Source organism: Rhinopithecus bieti, unplaced genomic scaffold (assembly GCF_001698545.2).
Source record: "Rhinopithecus bieti isolate Rb0 unplaced genomic scaffold, ASM169854v2 scaffold_14454, whole genome shotgun sequence".
Taxonomy (NCBI): Eukaryota; Metazoa; Chordata; class Mammalia; order Primates; family Cercopithecidae; genus Rhinopithecus; species Rhinopithecus bieti.
The window spans coordinates 3505193-3531019 of record NW_016808228.1 but is presented as its reverse complement, the minus strand read 5'-3'; the positions used below and the strand labels follow the sequence as shown (position 1 = coordinate 3531019).

At 35.2% G+C, this 25827-nt stretch overlaps 1 protein-coding gene across 1 annotated transcript in view; it reads left to right on the top strand.

The window, feature by feature from the left end:
- The window catches only part of WDR72 (WD repeat domain 72), a 120517-nt gene that overhangs the window by 19650 nt on the left and 75040 nt on the right, over window positions 1-25827 (top strand). The window contains exons 3-7 of the mRNA XM_017885965.1: window positions 3334-4151; window positions 4995-5057; window positions 5844-5935; window positions 10121-10200; window positions 22904-23099. Of these exons, the coding sequence (XP_017741454.1) occupies window positions 3334-4151; window positions 4995-5057; window positions 5844-5935; window positions 10121-10200; window positions 22904-23099 (1249 nt within the window). The remainder of the gene's footprint in view (window positions 1-3333; window positions 4152-4994; window positions 5058-5843; window positions 5936-10120; window positions 10201-22903; window positions 23100-25827) is intronic.

Genomic DNA, 25827 nt, shown 5'->3' with positions numbered 1-25827 from the left:
AAAAAAAAAAAAAAAAAAAAAAAAAAAAAAAAAGAAGAGAATGAATAAAAATATTTGTCTTTGTTGGTCTCAGCCCTAGATGGAGGGGGGAAAGTACTTTTGCTTAAGTATTAATAACCTTAATCTTAAATCAGAATTCACACCACCTTCAAGGAATGAAAACTTTTTAAGCTGGAAATTTTGTTTAAAGAGGGCCCTATTTGGTAGTACTCCTGGGTAACTGGTATTCACAAACTAAAATCCTCTCTTACAGAGTGCACGCTCACATATATCTCAAAGGATTCTCACTGATCATATTTCATACACACACACACACACACACACAGACACAATTATAAAACATACACGGAAACAGGAAAACATTGGCAAAATAAAAAAGCAGAGCCATATCCACAAAGATTTTAGAAACTTTATAGATGCAAAGTATAAGAAGTATGTTTAAAATATAAGAATGATTTTAAAATATGGTTAAGAAATAACTATGTATAAAAATGACCATTTTGTTTTTTTAAAAGAACCAAATAGAACTTCTGGAAATAAAAAATGTAAAAATCAAAATTAGGAACTCAGTGCATAAGTTAAGTGATATATTAAACACAGGTGAGAAGAAAATTGGCAAACTAAAAGAAAAATTTTGAAGAGATTGCCCCACATGAGGTACAGAAAGACAAAGAGATGAAAAACATGTAAGGGGATAGAGCCTCTGACAAATACCTGATCAGAGTCCCATAAGGGGATAATGGTATGATGAGAGAAAATATTCAATAGGATAAGCCCAACAACTTCACAAAGTTAATGAAAGATAGGGAGGCTCAGATACAGTGGAGGACTAGGGGAAAACATCCACACCTAGAAGAATCATAGTGAACCTGTGGAATATTAAAGCCTAAAGGATCTAATCAAACAGCAGAGAGAAAAGACAGATGGTGTGACAGACTAGCAGCTGACTTCTCAACTGCATCAGAGGAAGGCAGAGACTGCAGAATAATCCTTTCTTCACCAATACTGGGAGAAAATAAGTCAAGCTAAAATTGTATACTTAGCAAGACTACCTTTTAAGAAAAACATTATTCCATTAAGAGGATAAACAAAGTCAAAAGTTGATTCTTTAAAAAGTGTATCAAAATTGACAAAATTCTAGCAGGAAAAAAAAGAGGCAACAAAAGTAATAAATTTTAAGAGGGCCCAAAGTTATAGGTACTGCAGAGTTAAAATAACTGATAGGCAAGTAATATAAACATATTTTTGAGTGATTATAAAACCATCAAAAGAAATTAAACATGGTCTAAATAAGTGGGAGATGTAATCTGGAGTTTGGCAAACATGCAAAAACATGCAAGATTAAATAGCTCATATAGGAAGGTTAAGACCTAAACAAAAGCAAAGAAATTATAAGCATAAAATTCATATATTGGTTACTTTCTGACAGTATGCAAGGATAAAAAAAATCAGGACATATTCTACTTTTTAGTCCAAATGGAGGCACTTTGTTAATATTCCTTAAACAGTTCATTTACACTATTTATTTACCATGAAATGTATAACACATAGAGAAAAAAGTAAACAACACAGCACAAAAATGTACAACTCAATGAATTGTCATAAAGCACACGCCTTCATAATCACCACATAGATCCAGAAATGAAAGAAGTGAGCACCCCAGAAACTATACTTTCCCGGTCCTCAAAAGATAGCCTCTATCTTTGTAGATTTATTGTTTATGAATGTATCCTTAAACCGTCTTGCTTTGTTTTCTCCTGTCTTTTGAAAATAACAGGGATGGAATTACATACAGTTAATTCTTTTATGTCTGGCTTCTTTGATGAACATAATGTTGGTGAAATTAATAGGCCAATGAATGGTATTATTTTAATTTCATTTTTCTGGTTACTACTTGTAGTAAAAATTTTTCATATTGTAACTTTTGAATATTTGTTTTGTGAATTGTTATTATCTTTGCCCATTCATCCATCTGTAAGATCCTCTTATTATTGACTTGCAAAAATTATTTGTTAATAATTATATTAACAATTATTGACAAACAAATGTGCTCTTTACAATTCGTTCTCCATTTCGTTTTTTAACATTTATAATTTGTAATGGTTTTCTTTTTATACTTTCCTTTTTTATTATTGAAAATTAAATATATCATCACCGTAAAAAATTTCAGAAAACCAAATCAAAACCACAACACACCATAGTATAAATAAAGATCATTTTAATTTCTTCTTCCCAATTAAATGTTAACTATTGTTAACATTTTGGTTCATATCCTTTGTGACTTTATTTATTTGTATTTACTTATTCTCCATATATGTACATTTATATATATAAATGTAGATACAGATATATGTCAAATTTTTAAATATCTGTATTTGTACGTAAAATTTTACAAACGGAGAATTATTTTGTCTGCCTAATAACATGTGTTTCACCAATTGATACAATTTATACCACCATTTTAAATTATTTAAATGGTGTTCCATTGTATAAATTTGCTAATTATTAATTCAACAGACATTAATTGAGTCTCTTGATAATGCTGTATAGCAGCATTATTTTGTAGGCACTGGAGACAACTAACATACAAAATTCCTGCAAAGGTGAGGTTGAATGCTAGTGGAGGAAACATACAATAAAGAAATAAATTTTTCATATTCTATAAGGAAATCCTAAGTCCTAGAAAGAAGAAAGAAAGCAAGGAAGAGTTTAGAGAGTAATGGGTTGATATGAGGGAACAGGGTATTCAAGGAATGCCTCATAAATTAGCAAGAACATAGTAGAAGTATGGGAACCCACTGTGCCAGCCTTTGGGGAAAAATCAAATGCAAGACAACAAGGTGAGTTTTTTGGGTTTTTCTTAGAGCAATATGACATTGGTCAACATTTCAGTTACTTCCAATTTTAACAAATTTGGAAGCACCATTGTTGTTAAAATACTTAATTTTTGCATGCGTTCTTACATTTGTTCTCCTCAGTTTTCACACCTACCTTGTCCTTGTGTGTCTTTATGACTATAATAGTAGAAAGATGTGAGCGTGTATATTAAAGGATGTTAATCTAGTACCATCTTACTCCAGAGACATAATTCATATTTATTTAGAGGAAAATAAAATTTAGGAAGAAAAGAAGTTTTCAAAGAATGTTAGAATATAGAATATTTAATTTAGAAAGGAATTTTTTATAGCTAAGACAAAAAAATTAAAATGACTTGCCTTTAGCTGCTCTGCAATTTAATACTTTTTAAAAATGCCACTTTAACGTCATGGAATCTTTAATAAAATAACTTAATAAGCAAGAACTTTGACACAAAATATTTTTTTGTTCCCTTAGGTTGCTGATGCCAAATTTTGCCCAAGACCTTTTAATGTCTTGCCTGTGAAGACAAAATGGAGTAACGTGGGCTTTCATATTCTTCTATTTGATCTGGAAAACCTTGTTGAACTTTTGCTACCAACTCCACTCAGTGATGTTGACTCTTCCAGTTCATTCTATGGTGGTGAGGTCCTGAGAAGAGCCAAGAGCACAGTGGAGAAGAAGACACTGACACTGAGAAAAAGTAAAACTGCCTGTGGTCCTCTCTCAGCAGAGGCACAAGCCAAGCCTATTACTGAAAGCCTGGCCCAAGGAGATAATACCGTCAAATTCTCAGAAGAAAATGATGGAATTAAAAGGCAGAAGAAAATGAAGATCTCCAAAAAAATGCAGCCTAAGCCATCAAGAAAAGTAGATGCCAGTCTTACAATAGACACAGCTAAATTGTTTCTGTCTTGCCTTTTGCCATGGGGAGTGGATAAAGATTTAGATTATCTTTGCATTAAGCACCTCAATATTTTAAAGCTTCAGGGTCCTATTTCTTTGGGACTTGCTTCGAATGAAGATCATTTCTCACTGATGTTGCCAGGTTGGGATTTATGCAATACTGAAATGATAAAAGACTATTCAGGAGTAAATTTATTTTCCAGGAAAGTTTTGGACTTGTCAGATAAATACACAGCCACTCTTCCAAATCAGGTTGGAATTCCAAGAGGACTGGAAAATAATTGTGATTCTTTGCAAGAGTCAAATACTATAGTTTATTTGTTGAGCAGACTATTTTTAGTTAATAAGTTAGTTAACATGCCTTTAGAATTGGCATGTAGAGTTGGCAGGTAAGACATACCTAGAGATTTTGACTATATTAGATTATGTCATAAAAAAAATCATGATTTGCTCTTTGCTATATTCAGCTCTTTAACATTCCTTCCTTCTTTTCAGGGGGGGTAAATATGCAACAATTTCTTAGTTTAAAAAACATTAAGAAAATCTCCCTTTTAATTGTTTGGATTGGAGTATAATTTGGCAATAGATCTATATGATTTAAAATTCATTCATTCAACAAATATTCAATGTTCTCATAATATGTGTCAGAAAAGACATAGTGTGGGATGCTGAATGAGTAGATAGATAGATAGATAGATAGATAGATAGATAGATAGATAGTTACATACATACATACATAGATACATACACATATGCATACATAGACACATATACATCTTGAAATCCATTATACATGCTATGAATTAAGTATGAACAAAAACATTTAAGTAAATGCTTATGATGATATGTTTTTTATAAAATCAGAGAAGGAAAAATTTGAAAATTTCATACCTCAAATTTTACCATTTATTTCATATTTTGACATATTAAAATAGAATAAAATAGAAGAGGCTATTTAGTCATTCATTTATACATAGTACAGTTTAGTAATAACTGTTGTTTTTGAGTGTTGAGATTACACTACTATGTGACTTTGGGCTAGTCACTTTGCTTTTCTGGGCCTTACTTTCCTGATTTACAAAATGAGGTGGGTGGTATAGGTGACTGTCAAATTCTTAAAAGCTTAGGCTGCTGACCAATTTGATTTATTGGTCTAATCATGATCCCACAGAGCAGATGAGGGACTTAGTTGTTTGCCAGAGGTTTTCATTGTAAGTTTATTCCTGATACAGATTACAGGATGGAACTGATGTGTCTGATGTCTGGTGCACTTTAGGGAAGCTTACGGACTTTTGGTATGCCTTTCATTAAATAGCCTTTCAAATGTTGTCACACATTAGTTGACTCTTTAAAGAATTCTTCGTTGAAACAAATTATAGAATGAAGGTGTCAGGATGAGAGACTGCTTCTCTACTGCAGCCACTCCAGATTTGATCTGCTGTCAGAGCCCAGATACTATTTTTTGAGAAATCAAAATAATGTATATTGGATTTGTCACACCAAATCCTTCCAACAAATTTGACCATTTCACAGATATTTTACTGTGGTTGTGAAGGTTGAGAAATCTTTGTAAGCTTAACAACTGGGCACATGATTTAACTGAATTTTAAGGCAACACCTGCCTACTTATCAGAACATCCCTGGCAGTTTCGGAAGATTCCTGTGATGGGAACACTGGTGTAGGGTAAAACCCGCCTTCATAAGGCTCCAGTGGTAGCTGAGGAGAATTCTTTGACAGATGTCAACATATTGGGTTTTTTTAATTTGTTGCATTAGTCAGTAGTCATGTGACCTAAAATAGCAAAGCCTCTCTTGTAAATGTAGGTCACAGATAATACTGGCAAACTAAGATGTGCAGGTCAATTGGGATTAAGATTTTAGGTGGGAGCCTAAAAAAAAAAAGATTTAGGTGGGAGCAAAGTGAGGAAATCAGATTCACAAAAAAAATTGATGTGAAAGATATTGCTAAAAATAATCCGTATTCAATTTCCAAATTTGTGAAAGTGGTCATGTACCCACATCTTTGATTTATTTCCTCAAATATTTTTTTGTGCTTATACTGCCAATCTTTTTTCTAACAGTTCTTTCAGAATGGAATGTGCACATAATAAGATGAGAAGTGCTGGGAATGACATTTTAAATATGTCAAGCTTCTACAGTTGCTCACGAAATGGTAAGGGAGTTACTGACACAGATATGATCTGATTTTTTTTTCCTATGAAAGGAAATAACTAGTCTTTCTATAACTGGTTAGCAATGTCAAAATAAATAACATTTATAAAACATAGATTTTACCTATGTTTGTGATTACACTAGCTGTGTGGCTTGAGGCTAGTCATTTAGCTTTTCTGGGCCTTACTTTCTTCATTTAGAAAATGAGGTGGGTGACATTTATCAAACATTTAAAAACACAAATTGAACATTTTATAATTTTAAAACATAGACATAACATTCTAACATTTATAAAACATAGATTTCAAATGATCTTTGAAATGCCTAAAAATTTGAAACTTTTCAGCAAAGGAAAGACTTAGGTGTTAAGTATTTTATTATTGTGTTTTATTGGAAAGTTTATTGCATCAATATCTTTATTACCAAATAAATGATTATTATATTAGATAATGTTCTTGCAATTTTAGAAGGTTATATTCTCAACTTCAGTGTTTAGATTTTCTCTTGATACCAAATGGCAAATTTATCTCCCAAACCTGCTTTTCCAAGTTTGGGACATCTCAGTAAATGACAGTTCTATCCTTCCAATCGCCAATTGCTCAAGCCAAGAACTTTGCGATTATTTTTTCCTTTCCCTTTCTCTCACAGCCCACATCCAATCTGTTAGTAATTGTGTCAGTTCTACCTTCATAATGTATCCCAGAATCTGACTGCTTCTCACCCACTACACCAGCAGCTCCATCTCTCTCAACCTTCCTTTCCCTTACCCTCACCCCTGTGAGCATTCCTCCTGTCCTGCCTGGATGACCACAGTAGGCACCTGATCATCTCTCTGCTCCTATTCTTGGCTCCTGCACTCTGTTCCCAACCAAGCAGCCAGAATGATTTATTCAGAACTAAGTCAGAACCTCACTCTTCTATGTATAACCTTCCAGTGGCTTCTGTTTCACTCAGAATAAAAGCCATTGTCCTTACTATAGCACACAAGGCCCTATAGGATCTGGCCGCTTACGTATGTCATCACATACACACCCCCATCCAACCTTATCTCTTAGTGTTCACCCCCTGCTTAACTCATTCCCGCTACCCTAGCCTTTTTACTCTTACCCAAACATGACAAGCAGGTCTGAGGACCTTTGCATTAGCTGTACCCTTGCCTGTGGTGTTCTTTCCCTAGACCTTCATATGGCTCAACCTGCTCACCCTCCACCTGCTACCATCCATCAAGTCTTGCTCCAGTGCCACTTTATCACTGAAGGTGCCCTACCTCCTCCCCAGCACTCCCTACCCCTTTCGCTGTCGTACTGTTTTCCATAAGCCTCTTCACTATCTGACATCTGTTACTTTTAAAAATCTCATCTGCCTCCTGCTACTAAATTGTAAGCTCCATGGAAGTTATATTTTGGTGACAGTTTTATTCATTGTTGTGTCCCCAGTTCGCAGTACAATATCTAGAAGGAATTAGCAAATAACTTTTGCACTAGTGGATGAGTTAAATTAATGGACAAATAAAATTAAAGGATAAATAATGACTAGAACAATGGTTTTCGAGATAAATAAGATAGATGGCTGAGATTCAAGATCCAGCTCTGCCATTGACTACTTGTGTTCTATTGGGCATGTCTTTTACTTTTTAAATGCCCTAATTACTACATTTGTAAAATGGGAATGTGATCCCAGACACAGTGTGCATGTTGCCTCCAAAGCTGTGCAGTATATGATCCATAGGATGGGGTGACCTGAATAACAGTACACAGTGGCCCTCACAGGACTGCTGAAAAGAGTATTTTTAAGTGAGAGTTTATTAATAGCTTCCAATTATCTAGTGCTTAGTATGTTCCAAGAATTATGTTAATGGTTTTACATATTTAATGTTTTTACTCATTTAATGTAAAAACAACCCTGCACAGTAGGAGGCAGCATCTCTGTTTTACCTTAAAAAAAATGGGACTCAAGGAAGTTCGATGACTTATAGGCAAACAGCTCTTCGGTAGAGGGGCCTGCATTCCAATCCAAATCTGATTCCTAACCCCATTTCCTGTCCACTGTGTCAGGCCACTTTTCACATTTATGATTACAGACAAAGTTCCCTCTAAATAGCCCCAGTCTGGGTTGCCTCCTTTCTCCTTAGACAGTTACTCTTATTAGGGTTAGCTATCCAGTATTTTTTGCTGTTGTTGTTCGTTTGTTTGTTTGTTTGTTTTTTAGCACTGGTAACTGGGAAGGGGATTGGAATTTAAGATTTAATATAAGTGTTTCTGCAAAGACAGGGGATTGCTAACTAGAATCAAGGAGGTCCCTGTTTTTCCTGTGGCTGCCCCAGCAAAAAAGCCTAAGCAACTACTGTTACTATAGAATCATCTCTCTGGGATTTAAGTTGGCATTTATCGCATTTGAAATTCAGCTAAGGACGAGGAAAACACATTTTCAAAAAAAAAAAAAAACTAATAGGAAGAAGGAAGGTTAAACAAAAGGAAGTATTGACTTCATAGTATTAATTTTATAAAGCCAAATCCTAAAGAATAAAATAATACTCTGAGGTGCTTATTCTAAAATGTTGACGGGAACCAGTATTCACGTCTGTCAGCAGGAATGGTGACTGAATAATATTGGTAAGCCTCGGATATTTTCTTTTCATCTTTCCCCCTAAAGTTGCAATTAATTCTTTAACTCACTGACATGGCCAAGATAAGTTGGCTCTCATTTCTATCACATATTAAAATTTCAACATTACATTAAAGTGTGCTTTGAGGTACCCCATGATATTAGTAAGTAGTTACAGTTGAGACCAATACTTAGCTTTGATGGTTGAGTCACAAGGTCAACAAAGTGGGAGAGGGAGGAAAAACAGAGATCAAAAGAAAATGTTCTCTTACCTGCTGTGTTCATGAAGAAATGGAAAACATGTCAAAATTATAATCTTCTATCATATTTACATGTTTTATATAGTGTTCTTGGTCATTTTACATTTATATTAAGTGCTCTATCAGGAAAAAATACTATCAATAATTGGTCAGAAGTTTCTTATATATTACTTTTATGTTCTCAAATTGCATTGTATACAATACTTTTATTACATTTTCCTTGACTACTAATGTGGTAAATATAGTCATATAGGTCGATCGATAGATAGATATCTCATATGTTAATATAAAAATAGGGATTTGATGAAAAGTGTATCAGACAGATGCTAATTTAAATAGTTGATACCACAATGTCAAACATATATCAATATATTAATTTAAGTAGACAATTATAGTAACAACTTTTCCGCTTGTGCAAGCCCTTACCATTCTTCCCTATCTCACTCTCAGGATCTGCTGCCTAGATAATAGACTTTAGCCATCAGAAAGCCTTAATTCATCGACTGTTCATTATGATTATATGTACATTTTCAATTAATGAAAAGATACTTATTAAGTATTTTTTTGTGTAGGAAACTGCTGGACACTCTATGAACCAATTTACTTAAACCAAATTAATGAAGAATTCTCATTTCTTCATTAATCATTTAGGTCTTTGCTTAAAGCACTCACTCATTCTTAAAATTTCACACTGAACATTAAGACAAATAGATAGGAAGGACATTGGAGAGGGCAAACAGAAAAGAAACAATACATAACAGAATGAGTCAAATTAAAACAGTAGTGTTCTGCCTATTGATCAGAGTGGTAGAGCTGGATAAGGACAAATCAAAGGAAGTCTTTTCTTTGATTTTACATGTGATAGAGACTAATTCATGGCAGAGTAGAATTTCAGAATTTGTATAAGGAAGGAATTGTAAGATTTGGTGATCTGTCTTAGGTCAGCAAAAAGAACAAAAATGTGTTGAAACTGTAAAAATGAATCTGATTTGATGTGAATATGTGTTAGCATAATTGTTAGAATTACATATAAATGTGTGTGTGTGTGTATGTGGGTGCGTGGGTGTGTATATAAATGTACACAAATGGATGTTGACTCTGGTTGTACATGTAAATCATCTGTGGCACTTTTACAAAGCATTAATACCTGTCCCACCTCTACCACAGGATCTGTAAAATAAAAATCTTTGGAAGATTGAACCTGGGCATTGGTGTTTATTAAAAAAAAAACTTCCCAGGTGATTCTAATATGCAGCCCATCTTAAGAGCCGTTAACCATTTTTAATACTCTCAAGATATAAATGTGTTCTGTATATTTCTAGGTAAGAATGAATCCCATGTACCTGAGGCTGACCTTTCACTTTTGAAGCTAATTTCCTGTTGGCGAGACCAGTCTGTGCAGGTATGATATAATTCACATTCATGAAGTTACTGGAAGAGTACCTTGCTGCTGTGGTTCATGGATACCCACCTCTATCTGAAAATACAAGTAGTTACTCTTGTCCTCGTAAAATGGCCTTTGAACAGGCATAGAGATGAGGGAAAACACAGGCCATAACATAAGCAAGGGTACACCATTCACCAGGGGAGCGTGAATGCCCGGGACTGAGGGAGGGAGGTTCTTGTCACCACAGGTAATTTCTTGCTTGTTGAAGCTTCAGTCTGAAGCAGAATTGTCCATTATTTGATTTCAAAATATGACATACATTAAAGTACCTATGTGTGGGAATTTGAATATGTGAAATTATAACTTTTTTTAATTTTTGATTTTTGTGGGCACATGGTGGTCATATATATTTACGGGGTCCATGAAATATTTTAATACAGGCATGCAATGCCTAATTATCACATCACAGAGAATGGGGTATGCATCACCTCAAGCATTTGTCCTTTGTGTTAGAAATAATCCATTTATACTCTTTTAGTTATCTTAAAAAGTAAAATTAAATTATTATTGACTATAGTCACCCTGTTGTGGTATCAAATAGTAGGTTTTATTCATTCTTTCTGACTTTTTTTGGCGCCTATTAATCATCCCCACCTACCCCTATTCCACACTACCCTTCCCAGCCTCTGCTAAGCATTCTTCTACTCTCTATGTCCATGAGTTCAATGTAGTTATTTATTTATTATTATTATTATTATTATTATTATTTTTTGAAATGGAGTCTCGCTTTGTCGCCCAGGCTGGAGTGCAGTGGCCAGATCTCAGCTCACTGCAAGCTCCGCCTCCCAGGTTCACGCCATTCTCCTGCCCCAGCCTCCCAAGTAGCTGGGGCTACAGGCGCCCGCCACCTTGCCTGGCTTGTTTTTTGTACTTTTTTAGTAGGGACGGGGTTTCCCCATGTTAGCCAGGATGGTCTTGATCTCCTGACCTTGTGATCCACCCGTCTCGGCCACCCAAAGTGCTGGCATTACAGGTGTGAGCCACTGCACCTGGCCTATTTATTTATTTATTTATTTATTTATTTATTTATTTTATTTATTTTTGAGAAAGCATCTTGCTCTGTCACCCAGGCTGGAGTGCAGTGGTACAGTAATAGCTCACTGCAGCCTCGCTCTACCAGGCTCAAGTGATCCTCCCACCTCAGCCTCCCAAGTAGCTGGAACTATAGGCATGCACCACCACAACTGGCTAATTTTTTGTATTTTTAAAGAGATGGGGTTTTGCCATATTGCTCAAGCTGATCTCAAATTCCTGGGCTCCAGTGATCCACCCACCTCAGCCTTCCAAAGTGCTAGGATTACAGGTGTGTGCCATCTCACCTGACCTGTTTTGATTTCGAGATTCCACACATAAGTGAAAACATGCAATGTTAGTGTATCTGTGCCTGGCTTATTTCACTTAACATAATGATCTCCAGCTTATCCATGATGTTGCAAATGACAGGATCTCATTTTTTTATAACTGAATAGTGCTCTATTGTGTATGTGTACCATGTTTTCTCTATCCGTTTATCTGTTGATGGATACCTAATTGCTTCCAAATACTTACGTTGCTTCCAAATATTGGCTGTTGTGAACAGTTCTGCAACAAACATAGGAGTGCAGATTTCTCTTTGATATACTGGTTTGCTTTCTTTTGGGTTATACTGAGCAGTGGGATTGCTGTATCATATGATAGATGTGTTTTTAGTTTTTTGAGGAACCTCCAAACTGTTCTCCATAGTGGTTGTACTAGTTTACATTTCCACCAACGGTGGATTTTCTTTTCTCCACATCCTTACCAGCATTTGATATTGCCTGTATTTTGGATATAAGCCATTTTAACTGGGGTAATATGATATTGCATTGTTGCTTTGATTTGCATTTCTCTGATGATAAGTGATGTTGAGTACCTTTGCATATGCCTGTTTATTCTTTGTATGTCTTCTTTTGAGAAATGTCTATTCAATTATTTTGGCCATTTTTTTATTGGATTGTTAGATTTTTCCTATAGAGTTGTTTGAGCTCCTTGTATACTCTGTTAATCCCTTGTCAGATGGGTAGTTTGCAAGTATTTTCTGTTATTCTGTGGATTGTCTCTTGATTTTGTTGATTGTTTCCTTTGCTATGCCGAAGCTTTTAAATTTGATGTGATTCCATTTGTCTATTTTTGTGTTGGTTGCCTGTGCTTACTCAGGAAATTTTTGCCCAGACCAATGATCTGGAGATCTCCCCCAATGTTTTCTTGTAGTAGTTTGATAGTTTAATGTCTTAGATTTAAGTCTTCAATCCATTTTGATTTGACTTTTGTATATGGTAAGAGATAGGGGTCTAGTTTCATTCTTCTGCATAAGGATTTCCCAGCACCATTTATTGAACAGGCTCTCTTTTCCCCAATGTGTGTTCTTGGCACTTTTGTCGAAAATGAGTTCACCGTAGGTGTATGGATTCATTTCAGGGTTCTCTGTTCTCTTCCATTGGTCCATAGGTCTACTTTTGAGCCAGTACCATGCCTTTTGGTTACTATAGTTTTGTAGTTTAATAAATCTTTTTTTTTTTTTACATTCTGAGAGTACCTCATCTGTGAGTTGACTTAGAGGGCTGGTTTCTTCAATGTCCAATTTAAGTTCTTCTTTCTCCTTTAAGGCTCCTTTTGGTCTTAAAATTTTACCAGTACTTTTGTGCATTGTACAATAAATAGTTGTGCATTGATTCCATGAATGTTTACTAGAAGTTTATTCTTTTTTATGAACTTGATACATTACATATCAAATTTGCAAGATTGAAATAGCAGTAACTCCTATTACAAATGATTATTCTTGGTTATAAGGAAACAAAAAAAGTTAACTCGTAATATACTGTAGGAGCTGATGCTATAATACGAAATGTACACAGTTGGAATGGCTCTAAAAAATAGTTGTCCTGGCCTGCAAGTATGCATGTGATTTTTTTCCCCAGCCTGACCCCATCTGTCATCATTTACCACCTCCTATCTTACCTTGATTTAGCCGCAACTGGCTTTCTTTTTATTTTCAGAAGACGTAAAGCTCATCTGAACTCAGGATCTTACTGTTCTGTTGGGCTAGAATTCTCATTTCTTCATTAATCATTTAGGCATTTGCTTAAAAATCTGTCTCCTTAAAGAAGTCTTCTCTTATAACTCCAACTAATATTGTTGCCACATTCTACCCAACCCCACTCATCCAGTCATCATCACATTACCTAGTTTTTTTGCTGTGATTACTTTTAATGGAAATTATATTATTTGCTGTTTTGCTTGCTTATTTTGTGTTCACACTGCTATATAAGCCTGCTGAGAGCAGTGACCTTGTTTGTCTCATTTGCCCCTCTCTTACCAATGCCCAGAAAAGCAGAAGTGACAGTAGGCAGTCAATACATATTTAATGAATGAATGAGTAGCTATGCAGGCAACCTTTGTAATAATTGGAATATACACAAGTACATGCAACTTTATCAGCACATTAGTAGTCACCCCAAAAAGGCTTATCTATTAAAAGTGAGATTTTTTCCGCAGTAACCAAAAAATTCTTAAATGGGAAAAAAATTATTAAAAAGAAGGATTCAACAAAACATTTCTCTTAAATTGCTCTCACTTGAAGATCTTTGGTAGTTGTTCATTTGACTTTCAAATAAACTTTAATGTGATTTGGGCATGTTTGGACTAACAGACCTTTAAGGTTTATGACTCTGTGACGGTATGTGAAATGCCGGCTGTAGACGAAGACTACCAGAGAATTTACCCACTCTACAGGAATTCCAGCCTTCAAGATTCTCTTCTCATCTCTGCTACTGGCCTGATGCATGATCTGGAAGATAGGTTAAACTTCTTGATTATTTGTCTTGCTCATATGTAAAATGGAAATGAGTAATGCAGCCCTTCAGGAAGAATAGAGACTCTTGCAAGTATCCATTTTACTGCTTCAATAGCCGATCCTCAAATTATTATTATTATTACTTTTTCTTTCTGTCACCCAGGCTGGAGTGCAGTGGCATAATCTCGGCTCACTGCAGCCTCCGTCTTCCAGATTCAAGTGACTCTCCTGCCTCAACCTCCCAAGTAGCTGGGATTACAGGCATGAGCCACCATGCCCAGTTAATTTTTGTATTTTTAGTAGAGACAGAGTCTCACCATGTAGGTGAGGCTGGTCTCAAACTCCTGACCTCAAATGATCCTCCCGCCTTGGCCTCCCAAAGTGCTGGGATTACAAGTGTGAACCACTGCGCCCAGCCATCCTCAAATTATTTATAAAATTATTCATTTAAGCATTTAGCTGAATTATGTTAGCTTGATTTTACTTTTTTTTAAACTTTTATTTTAAGTTGAAGGGTATAAGTGCAGATTTGTTTCACAGATAAACTTGTGTAATGGGGGTTTGCTATACAGATTATTTCATCTCTCAGACATTAAGCCTAGTACCCATTAGTAGATTTTCCTGATCCTCTCTCTCCTCCCACCTTCTGCTCTTCAGTAGGTTGCAGTATAGGTCGTGTTCAAGTGTTCCATCATTTAGCTCCCACTTATAAGTGAGAACATTCAGTATTTGGTTTTCTGTTCCTGTGTCAGTTTATTGGAGGATAATGGCCTCCGACTCCATCCATGTCAGTGCAAAGGACATGATCTTGTTCTCTTTTATGGCTGCATAGTATTCCATGGTGTATATGAGCCACATTTTCTTTATCCAGTCTACCATTGATTGACATTTAGGTTTATTCTATGTCTTTGTCATTGTGAATAGATCTGCAGTGAACATACGTGTGCATGTGTCTTTATAATAGAATGATTTATATTCCTTTGGGTATATATCCACTAATGGGATTGCTAGGTTGAATGGTATTTCTGTTTTTAGGTCTTTGAGGAATCACCACACTGTCTTTCACAATGGCTGAACTAATTTACATTCCCACCAACAATGTATAAGTGTTCCTTTACTCCACAGCCTCTCCAGCATCTGTTATTTTTTGATTTTCTAATCTGTAATTTTTTGACATCAACATTCTGACTGGTGTGAGGTGTTATCTCATTGTGGTTTTGATTTGCATTTCTCTAATGATCAGTGATGTTAAGCTTTTTTTCATATGATTTTTGGCCACATGTATGTCTTCCTTTGCAAAGTGTCTGTTCATTTCCTTTGCCCATGTTTTAATAGAGTTTTCTTTTTTCTTGTAAATTTGTCTAAGTTCTTTGTAGATCCTGGATGTTAGACCTTTGTCAGATGCATAGTTTTTAAAAATTTTCTCCCATTCTGTAGGTTGCCTGTTTACTCTATTGGTAATTTCTTTTGCTGTGCAGAAGCTCTTTAGTTTAATTAGATCACATTTGCCAATGTTTGCTTTTGTTGCAGTTGCTTTTGACATCTTGGCCATTAAACCTTTGCCTATGCCTATGCCTATGCCTATGTCCTGAACGGTATTGCGTAGGTTGTCTTCCAGGGTTTTTATGATTTTGTGTTTTACATTCCAGTGTTTAATCCATCTTGAGTTGATTTTTGTATATGGTATAAGGAAGGGGTCCAGTTTTAATCTTCTGCATGTGGCTAACACTGGTTAGTTATCCCAGCACCATTTATTAAATAAGGAATCCTTTCCCTATTGCTTGTTTTTGTCAGGTTCACCAAAGATCAGATAGTTGTAGGTGTGTGATCTTATTTCTGGGTTCTCTATTCTGTCCATTGGTCCATGTGTCTGTTCTTGTACCAGTATCTTGCTGTTTTGGTTACTGTAGCCCTGTAGTATAGTTTGAAATCAGGTAACGTGACGTCTCCAACTTTGTTTTTTTTTCTTAGGATTGCCCTGGACATTCGAACTCTTTTTTGGTTCCATATGAATTTTAAGATAGTTTTTTCTAGTTATGTGAAAAATGACATTGATAGCTTGATATGAATGGCAATGAATCCATGAATTGCTAGGCAGCATGGCCATTTTAACGATATTGATTCTTCCTATTCATGAACATGGAATGTTTTTCCGTTTGTTTGTGTCATCTCTGATTTATTTGAGCCATGGTTTGTTATTCTCCTTGTAGAGATCCTTTACCTTTCTAGTTGGCTGTATTCCTAGGTATTTTATTCTTCTTGTTGCAATTGTGAATGGGAGTTCATTCGTGATTTGGCTCTCAGCTTGACTGTTGTTTATAGGAATGTTAATGATTTTTGCACATTGATTTTGTATCCTGAGACTTCGCTGAAGTTGCTTAACAGTTTAAGACATTTTTGGGCTGAGACGATGGGTTTTTCTAGATACAGGATCATGACATCTTCAAACAGGGTAGTTTGACTTCCTCTTTTCCTATTTGAATGACCTATTGGTTTCCTTTGTGGATTGCCTTAACCAGAAATTCCAATACTGTGTTGAATAGGAGTAGTGAGAGAGGGCATCCTTGTCTTGTGCTGATTTTCAAGGGGGAATGGTTCTAGCTTTTGCCTATTCAGTATGATGTTGGCTGTGGTTTTGTCATATATGTCTCTTATTATTTCAAGATATGTTCCTTCAATGTCTTCTTTATTGAGAGTTTTTAACATGAAGGGCTGTTGAATTTTATTGAAAGCCTTTTCTGCTTCTATTGAGATAATCATGTGGTTTTGTCTTTAGTTCTGTTTATGTGATGACTCGTATTTATTGATTTGCATGTGTTGAACCAAACTTGCATCCCAGAGATGAAGCATATTTGATCATGGTGGGTAAGCTTTTTGATATGCTGCTGGATTCGGTTTTCCAGTATTTTGTTGAAGATATTTTCATTGATGTTCATCAGGAATACTGACCTGAAATTTTCTTTTTTTGTCATATTTCTGCCAGGTTTTAGTATCAGGATGGTGCTGGCCTCATAGAATGAGTTAGGGAGGAGTCTTTTCCTTTTCTAATTTTTCAGATAATTTCAGTAGGAATGATACCAGCCCTTCTTTATATATCTCATATAATTCATCTGTGAATCTGTCTGGTCCTGGGCTTTTTTCGGTTGGTAAGCTGTTTATTTAACTGCCTCAATTTCAGAACTCATTATTAGTCTTTTCAGGGATTCAGTTTCTTCCTGGTTCAGTCTTCAAGGGTGCATGTGTCCAGGAATTTATCCATTTCTTCTAGATTTTCTAGGTCATGTGCATATATTACTAGTTTGTAATATTCTCCGAGGATTGTATTTCTGTTGGGTCAGTGGTAATATCTCACTTATCATTTCTGATTGTGTTATTTGAATCTTCTCTCTTTTCATCTTTATTAGTCTAGCAAGTGATCTATTTTATTATTTTTTTCTAAAAACCAGCTCTTGGGTTTGTTGATCTTTTCAATGGTTTTTTTGTGTGTGTGTGTGTATTTCTCTCCTTTAGTTTAGCTCTAATTTTGGTTATTTCTGATCTTCTGCTAGCGTTGGGATTTTTTTGCTCTTGATTCTCTAGTTCTTTTAGTTGTAATGTTAGGTCGTTAACATGAGATCTTTCTAGTTTTTTGATCTGGGCATTTAGTGCCATTAATTACTCTCTTAACCCTGCCTTAGCTCTGTCCCAGAGATTCTAGTATGTTGTATCTTTATTCTTGGTAGTTTCGAAGATCTTTTTGATTTCTGCCTTAATTTCATTTACCCAAAAGTCATTCAGGAGTAGGTTATTCAATTTCCATGTGATTATATGGTTTTGAGTGAATTTCTTAGTCTTGAGTTCTAATTTGATTGTGCTGTGGTCCTGGTGACTGTTTGTTATGATTTCAGTTATTTTGCGTTTGCTAAGGAGTGTTTTACTTCCAATTGTGATCAATTTTAGAATAGGTGTCCTGTGGTGATGAAAGAAATGTATATTCTGTTGTTTTGGGGTGGAGAGTTCTATAGACATCAGGTCCATTTGATCCACTGCTGAGTTCAGGTCCTGAATATCTTTGTTAATATTCTGTCTCAGTTATCTGTCTAATATTGTCAGTGAGGTGTTAAAGTCTCCCATGATTATTGTGTGGGGATCTAAGTCTCTTTGTAGGTCTCTAAGAACTTGCTTTATGAATCTGTGTGCTCCTGTGTTGGTTGTATTTATATTTAGGATAGTTAGCTCCTCCTGTTGAATTGAACCCTTTTCCATTATGTAATGTCTTTCTTTGTCTTTTTTGATCTTTGTTGGTTTAAAGTCTGTTTTGTCAGAAACTAGGATTGCAACCCCTGCTTTTTCCTTTTTTCCACTTGCTTGATAGATTTTCCTCCAATGCTTTATTTTGAGGGTTGACATGTTATGTTGAAGACTACATACTGATAGTTTTGATTCTTTATCTAGCTTACCACTCTATGTCATTTAATTGAGGCATTTAGTCCATTTACATTTAAGATTAGTATTGATATGTGTGGATTTCATCCTGTCGTCATGATGTTAGCTGGTTATTTTGCAGATGTGTTTATGTGGTTGCTTTACAGTGTCACTGGTCTGTGTGCTTCAGTGTGTTTTTGTAATGGCTGGTAACAGTCTCTCCTTTCTATATTTAGTGCTTCCTTCAGGAGCTCTTGTAAGGCAGATCCGGTGGTAATGGATTTCCTTAACATTTGCTTATCTGAGAAGGATCTTTTTTCTCCTTTCCTTATGAAGCTTAGGCTAGGTATGAAATTCTGGATTGCATTTCCTTTTATTTAAGAATTTTGAATATTGTCCCCCAATCTCTTCTGACATGTAGGGTTTCCACTGAGAGGTCCACTGTTAGTCTAATGGGCTTCTCTTTGTAAGTGACCTGGCCTTTCTCTCTAGCTGTCCTTAACAATTTTTCTTTCATTTTAACCCTGGTTAAGTGGAATACTTTTGTAAAATGAGCAAAATTAGCTCCAGAAGTTGAATGTTTATCTTTAAGGTTAGGGGAAGAATGAATTAATTTTGCTGATGAATAAGTTTGTCTAGAGATTGTCTCTTTTGCTTTTGACACATTAAACACTCAACATAAAAATAAATGCTGGAAAAGAAACAGAAAAGTTTGGGGATTGCTAATTTGCATGTTTCTGGTACCGCACTAAATTTCTTTGGATTTTATAATGTAACACCACTGGGTACACATCATGACATTTAGGCCTCCAGCTAGAAGTGTTGCTTTTCCAGGAGACACCGCAAAGACATGAAAGGTCAGCATGAGCAGAGTGTTGGGAAAAATATTTTCTAACAAAAAAACTAGACACTGGAACAACAACCAGGACACAGCGGTTCTTATGCATCTTGATGATGCTCTATGCTATTTTACAGTATTTTGCTCTTCCAAGGTGTTAATGAAATACTACTAAAACTTTTAGCTTGCCTAGGACTCAGTAATACCTTTAGTTAATAAGGGTATGTCCCAGATTTGTAGCTGACTCTTTCCAGTCAATGAGTTTGTAAACTTTATTTTTAGTCCGTGCACATTGCCTCATAAAAGAATATGATTCTTTGATGTCTATGTTTTGGAAGAAATTTATTTATATATGTTGGGAAGACAGCTTTATAGCCATAATACTCAATGCCAGCTCATTATTAAAATTACAAAGTTATATAAAATGCCATATAAACATTTTATATTTTGTTGGAGAAAATTCTATTTCTATTGACTACCTGTAAAATCCATCTACTACATTTATAGAGAGAGACTCAAGTATTGATAGTTATAAACTATCAATAAATTATACTTTCCACAGTTTATTTTTGAAAGTCTGCAGAATCTATTTCAATTCCACTAGTATTTATTTAGTGTCCGCTCTATTCCAGATACTGTAATAACATTATTGCATGATTAGAAGATAACAGCCTTTCTCTCATCTCACACTGAGTTGAAATATATATTTTGAGTTTCTTTCCAATTGGATGCCATTCAGTATTCACTTTTAACTGTTGTGGCTCTGAGTACCCTACTCATCATGGTTAATCTATTTTATTCTATAGTTATTTCTGTTCCACTTGTTTTTGATGGTATTCATTTCTTTGTTCTTATAATATGCATTTGTGGTGACAACTATGTAAAAAAATCAACAGTTAAAAAAAGTGAAGTAGTGACATGTAAATCAAATAATTAGAAATATTAAATTAAAATACATAAATTCCTGTATATTTTTAAGAAATAATGATTATCCAAGTTATATAGAATATTATATTCAGTGGGAGAGATGACATTTTAGATCCCAACTGTGGGCATGCCTCTGGGGTGATAAGCATCCCAGGGTGAGAGGACAGCCATAAGCCCAGTGAAAGCATATGGCCAAACTACCCATTCTGAGGGGTATGATATAGTCTGGACACATTGTAGGTCTTAGAATATCATCCAGTATCCTTAATTTATGAGTATAGAAAGAGCAATTTCCATGCACTATTCTGTTATTGACAGCTCTTATCCTAATGTCTCTCAGTATCACAAACTCTTTTGTAAGTGAGAACATGAAGTTTCAGAGAAGTTTGTGACTTGTCAAAGGTTGGATTTGTGGTAACTGTCATAGTGGAATAGGAAATGCAAACCTTTTCACTTATAGTCCTGAGTTCTTTCTACCACATCATCCACATCATCGAACCAGTGCTATGAAATAACATGTATGACAAAGTTAAAATGAAATAACTTCAGTGTTATAAAATTGTTCATCATGAATAAGTAATACAATATATCCCATCATGTGATATACATAAATCAGCATGGTTTACCAATACTGTGATATATATATATATATAGCAGTATATGTTAGCAAGAAACATATATAATAATTTATATTTATATCTCAGAAGTGGTGTGTGTGTGTGTATATATATATGTGTGTGTATATATATGTGTGTGTGTGTGTGTGTGTGTGTGTATGTATGTGTGTGTGTGTGTGTGTGTGTATGTGTATGTGTGTATATATATATATATATATATATATATATATATATGGCAGATTTGTCGCCCAGGCTGAAGTGCAGGAGTATGATCTGGGCTCACTGCATCCTCTGCCTCCTGGGTTCAAGCAATCATCCTGTCTCAACCTCCTGAGTAGCTGGGACTACAGGTGCACACCACCAAGCCAGGCTAATTTTTGCATTTTTTTGTAGAGACAGGGTTTCACCATGTCAACCAGGCTGGTCTCATATGAGAGATATTAATAGGCATTATTTACCAGCATCATGATGTGCAGAAGTATATCTTAGATTAATGGTGTATAATTGATACTCTGATGTTAAATATCTCATTACATGATATTCATGAGTAAGCACCATTCACTTGTATTGCGATTAGGCAGTACTGCATGTTAGTATTCATGGTATGCAATAGTGATATTCTACTACTCATTAGCCTTTTTTCACTCCTAAATCAAACATTTGAGTGTCTGCTGGATAAGGACAAGGAGATAATCGGCAATCAGGAAGTTGCTGCAGTATTCTCAGGAAGCTTCCTATATTTAAAAGTCAGAGGCCAGCTTCTCTGTCCCAGGAATTCAGCAAGTATCTGCCATCATAATAAGCTCCTTGGATGTCCCTGGAACCTGAAGGTCTCACATGCTACCATTACATGCAAAAGAGACGGAATATATATTTACATAAATACACGTTCAGTTTTTGGCCAAAGCATCTCTAGGTCACCACTCTCGGTGTTGTCCCATATCCCTAGCTCTAGACGTGCTTATGGGTAGACTGGGAGTAATGGAGGGGGACAGTGGCAATTGTGGAGCATGAGTCAGCTTGACAGAGGACAGACTTCTGAGGGGAAAATATATATGCTATGGCACTGGGATGTGGCTATATGAAAAGCACTTGGATGTAGCTATATGAAATGTTTAACTATTGGCTGGAGAAGGGTGATGGGAAGGTGTACCTGGTTTGTCTGTATCAGCCGTGTCCATTCTTTTCTCTCACTAATTCAGCTCCTGGCCTTCTTTTGGCTGTACCTAACTGCTAGACCTTACCTCATCTTTTACCAGGAAGAGGTCTAGGAAACTGTCACTAGCTTTGCACTGAAGGTAGAGGATATAGAATCTTGAGTGGACATGTACTTCAAAAGACAGAATCAGGGATGAGAAGGTCTGTCCACCAAGTCTGTGTAACCTTGAGGTGTCATGCCCCAGATCCTTCATTTTAAAAATGAAGAATTTGGTTGGATGTTCTGTGACAAGTGTTCCTTTCCCCCTCCTTCAAACCATAGGTCCTTGACTGGGCACACACAGCAGTTGGAAGACGTGCCTTGCAATACCTTAATATATGTAAAACCACATAGGTATACATAAAATTTAGTGACATTTATTATTAAAGTCATTTCTTTAATTTTCTGTGTAGAGCATAGTTTAAATGCAGTGTTTTGTTTAAATAATGCTTTGGAGCTAGACATAGTTTGAGGATCTAACCTTGTCTTTAAGAGCCATAGGATAAATTCAAATGAATTTTCTTTATCTTCTGGTGGAAACGAAAATAGGAGAAATAATTGAAAACTCCTCTTTGTCCCATAGTGTAATGTTTGACATTCTGGACTTTAAAAAAATGCCCCTCAAGTATCCTTTTAGAATCTCTTGCATTGCAAAAAAAAAAAAAAAAAAAACAGTGTGAAAGTCTGGGTGCCAGTTGTTTCTGCCTACATTTCAGTTGTTGTGGATGCTAATGCCAGAAGAATGAAAAGTTGTTGTTTATGGAAACCTGTTCAAATTTAAATTCTGGGCTTTGGATTTTTGCAACATACCTAAGCATTTGTAATAATACTAAAAATAATTCACTTAAAAAAATACCTTACAGGTAACTGAAGCAATACAAGCTGTTCTCTTGGCAGAAGTTCAACAACGCATGAAGTGTTTGGGAAAGATACCAGTCAATAGTCAACCAGTGTCCGTGGCAGAGAATGGTAACTGTGAGATGAAGCAGATGCTGCCAAAGCTGAAATGGACAGAGGAACTGGAGTTACAGTGTATTAGAAACACTTTGCCTCTGCAAAGTAAGTACAAAATGTATTGGCATACTCTTTCAACAGAACTTTTCTACTATAGATTCTCCAACTTATGGTGGTGCAACTTATAATTTTCAATTATATTATGGTGCAAAAGTGATAGACATTCACTAGTCTCCGTGACTTATGATGGGGTTATATCCAGATAAACCCATTGTAAGTTGAAAAGGTCATAGGATAGGTTTATCCAGAAGTAACACCATCATAACTTCAGGAGCATTGCTACTTAGAGAGTGTTGAAAATGTAAGTTCACAGTATATCATTTCTGCAAGAACTGAGCCAAGTGCCCTGTTTCTGACCTATTCTGCTATCGATTTCCTCTTGTAATTGTCAAATGTTTAAAGAACTTCTGGATCCTATTATAATAATAAATATTTGCTAGAAGAACAGCTTGTATTATTTATAACAGTGTTTTGAAGTTAAGCAATTAAAAGCGAAAGCAGAATTAACAATAGCTTAATAGGATATATATTACAGGAATACTGTAATCATAATGGGGAAATTTGCTTTTACTTTGTACCTCGATAAAAGTCATGTGCCAGTTTTCCTTTTCTGGGCAACAGAAGTATCATATAAAATTAAACTATTTTATAGTTGGATCATTTGATTTTATAACAGACTTCATCACTGTCACTTCCTAATGATAACGTTTATGGTTTAGGGCCAACAAGTGAGTCTAAATTTATGTTGCAAAATGTTCTATGATTTTTATCGTACTGTTAGCTGTTACTTAAAAAAAATTTAAAACTGTAAAAAAAAAAGTACAACTTTAATTTTCAACTTTATTGTAAGCTTTTGATGAATACGCTAATTGATCATGTGATTAAACGTGTGTTTTTGTCAGGAAAACATGTTATAAATTTACATATTACAGGTGGTTAAATTGTTAAGTACTTATTTTATCTCTCACAAAGGGTTTTCTTTTAATTTATTCAGGACTAGGAACAATGTTACTATATATAAAATGTTAAATCTTAAAACAGGCATCATTCTTGGAAATACTTAATGATTTCTTCTCATTGTTTTTATGAGATTACTGATTGGAGAGTGTTATGTAGAGAGAAATGAAAAGGCATATTTAACGAAGGCCAGAGATCAAAACAGGTAGAATATGTTTTAATGCCAGGACAGTTGCTGATTATGGTAAATTCAATTAATAATTTGATAAAGCCAGATGGTTATTTTAAGTCATTTGCATGTTTGTTTCCAAAAATTAGTTTTAATGATCTGGTAAATTCACCTCTGTAAAAAAGCTCCTGTTTCATCATACCACATAATTATAGTTGTATTACATATTTTAAGCAAGAAGTAGAAAAATTGCTTTTTAATTAATTTTGAGTGACTACATTTGCGTTTTTGATACATATGGAGGGCCATCCATAGTGTCATTGATAGGTTTCTTCCATCTCTCCCAAGACAGCCAGTGTTATTTGTTCATCGTGTGTTAACTCTCAGTAGATGTCATTTCTGAATTTTCTCCCTAATCTTGAGAGCCTACCTTATTCATTGGCCCAGAGCCCCATTTTCCAGGTAAGAAACTGTTGGTCAGCTATCAAAGTGAAACTTTAGGTGAATTTTTCTGTCACTTGGGTTACTCATATTTGAGGTTTCACCAGAATGTGCCCAATTCTGTCATCAGTACATTCTTACAGGATAAGGATACTAGCCAGGTGCCTGCAGTCCCAGCTACTTGGGAGGTTGAGTTGGGAGAATGGTTTGAACCTAGGAGTTTGAGTCCAGCCTGGGCAACATGGCCAGACTGCATCTTTAGAGAAAGAACTGTTGATAGTAGAGAATTTAGTCTTACTATGACTAAAGACATTTGGATTAAAGTGTGGTATTAACTCTCTTTTGATTAATTATTAAATAGTCCTTTCTTTGCCTATGGTAAAAGAAAATTTGTGGTTAATTTGTGATAAGAATTAGAACACCAGAATATTACAGCCACTTTATGTGTTGGTGGATGAAATTTAGAATACTTTGTTTAAAAGAACAAAACATATTCACAAAATGCTGGGCATATATTATTTTCAGAAATAATTATCTGCAGGAAAATGTTAACTACAATTGCAATTAAATGGGAGACACATAGAATACATTGAAGAGAGAACTATCCAAGTAGTATTATATTTCATATTAATATTGCCCTTTTCTTTTTGTGAAAACGCTTATTTTAAAAAACACTATTCACAAGAACTTAGTAAAATTACAGGAAATGTTTTTAGACTTTCTTTTAAGTGGTATGTACTGCCTTAGGTAGGATTTTTTTTTTTTTTTTTTTTTGAGGCAGGCTCTGTCGCCCAGTCTGGAGTGCAGTGACATGATCATAGCTCACTGCAACTTCCACCTCCTGGGCTAAAATGATCCTCCTGCATCAGCTTCTTGAGTAGCTGGGACTACAGGCAAGCACCACCATTATAAGCTAGTTTTTTGTTTTTTTTTTTTTAATTTTATTTTAGTACAGATGGGATGTCACCATGTTGCCCAGGCTGGTTGATAGAATTTTTAGAAAACATAACCAGAAAACTGTTTTCTTTATTTCTAATGTCCTGAGACAAAATGTAATATGATTATATAGGTGCTATTCACTGGGTGTAGTAATTCCTCAAATTTCATAGGCAGATTTACTTAGCCTAATCATTGCAACATATGTCATTTTGCAAAATATTATTATGGCAAATTGTATATGTCATTTAATTTCATCAACTCTTTGCT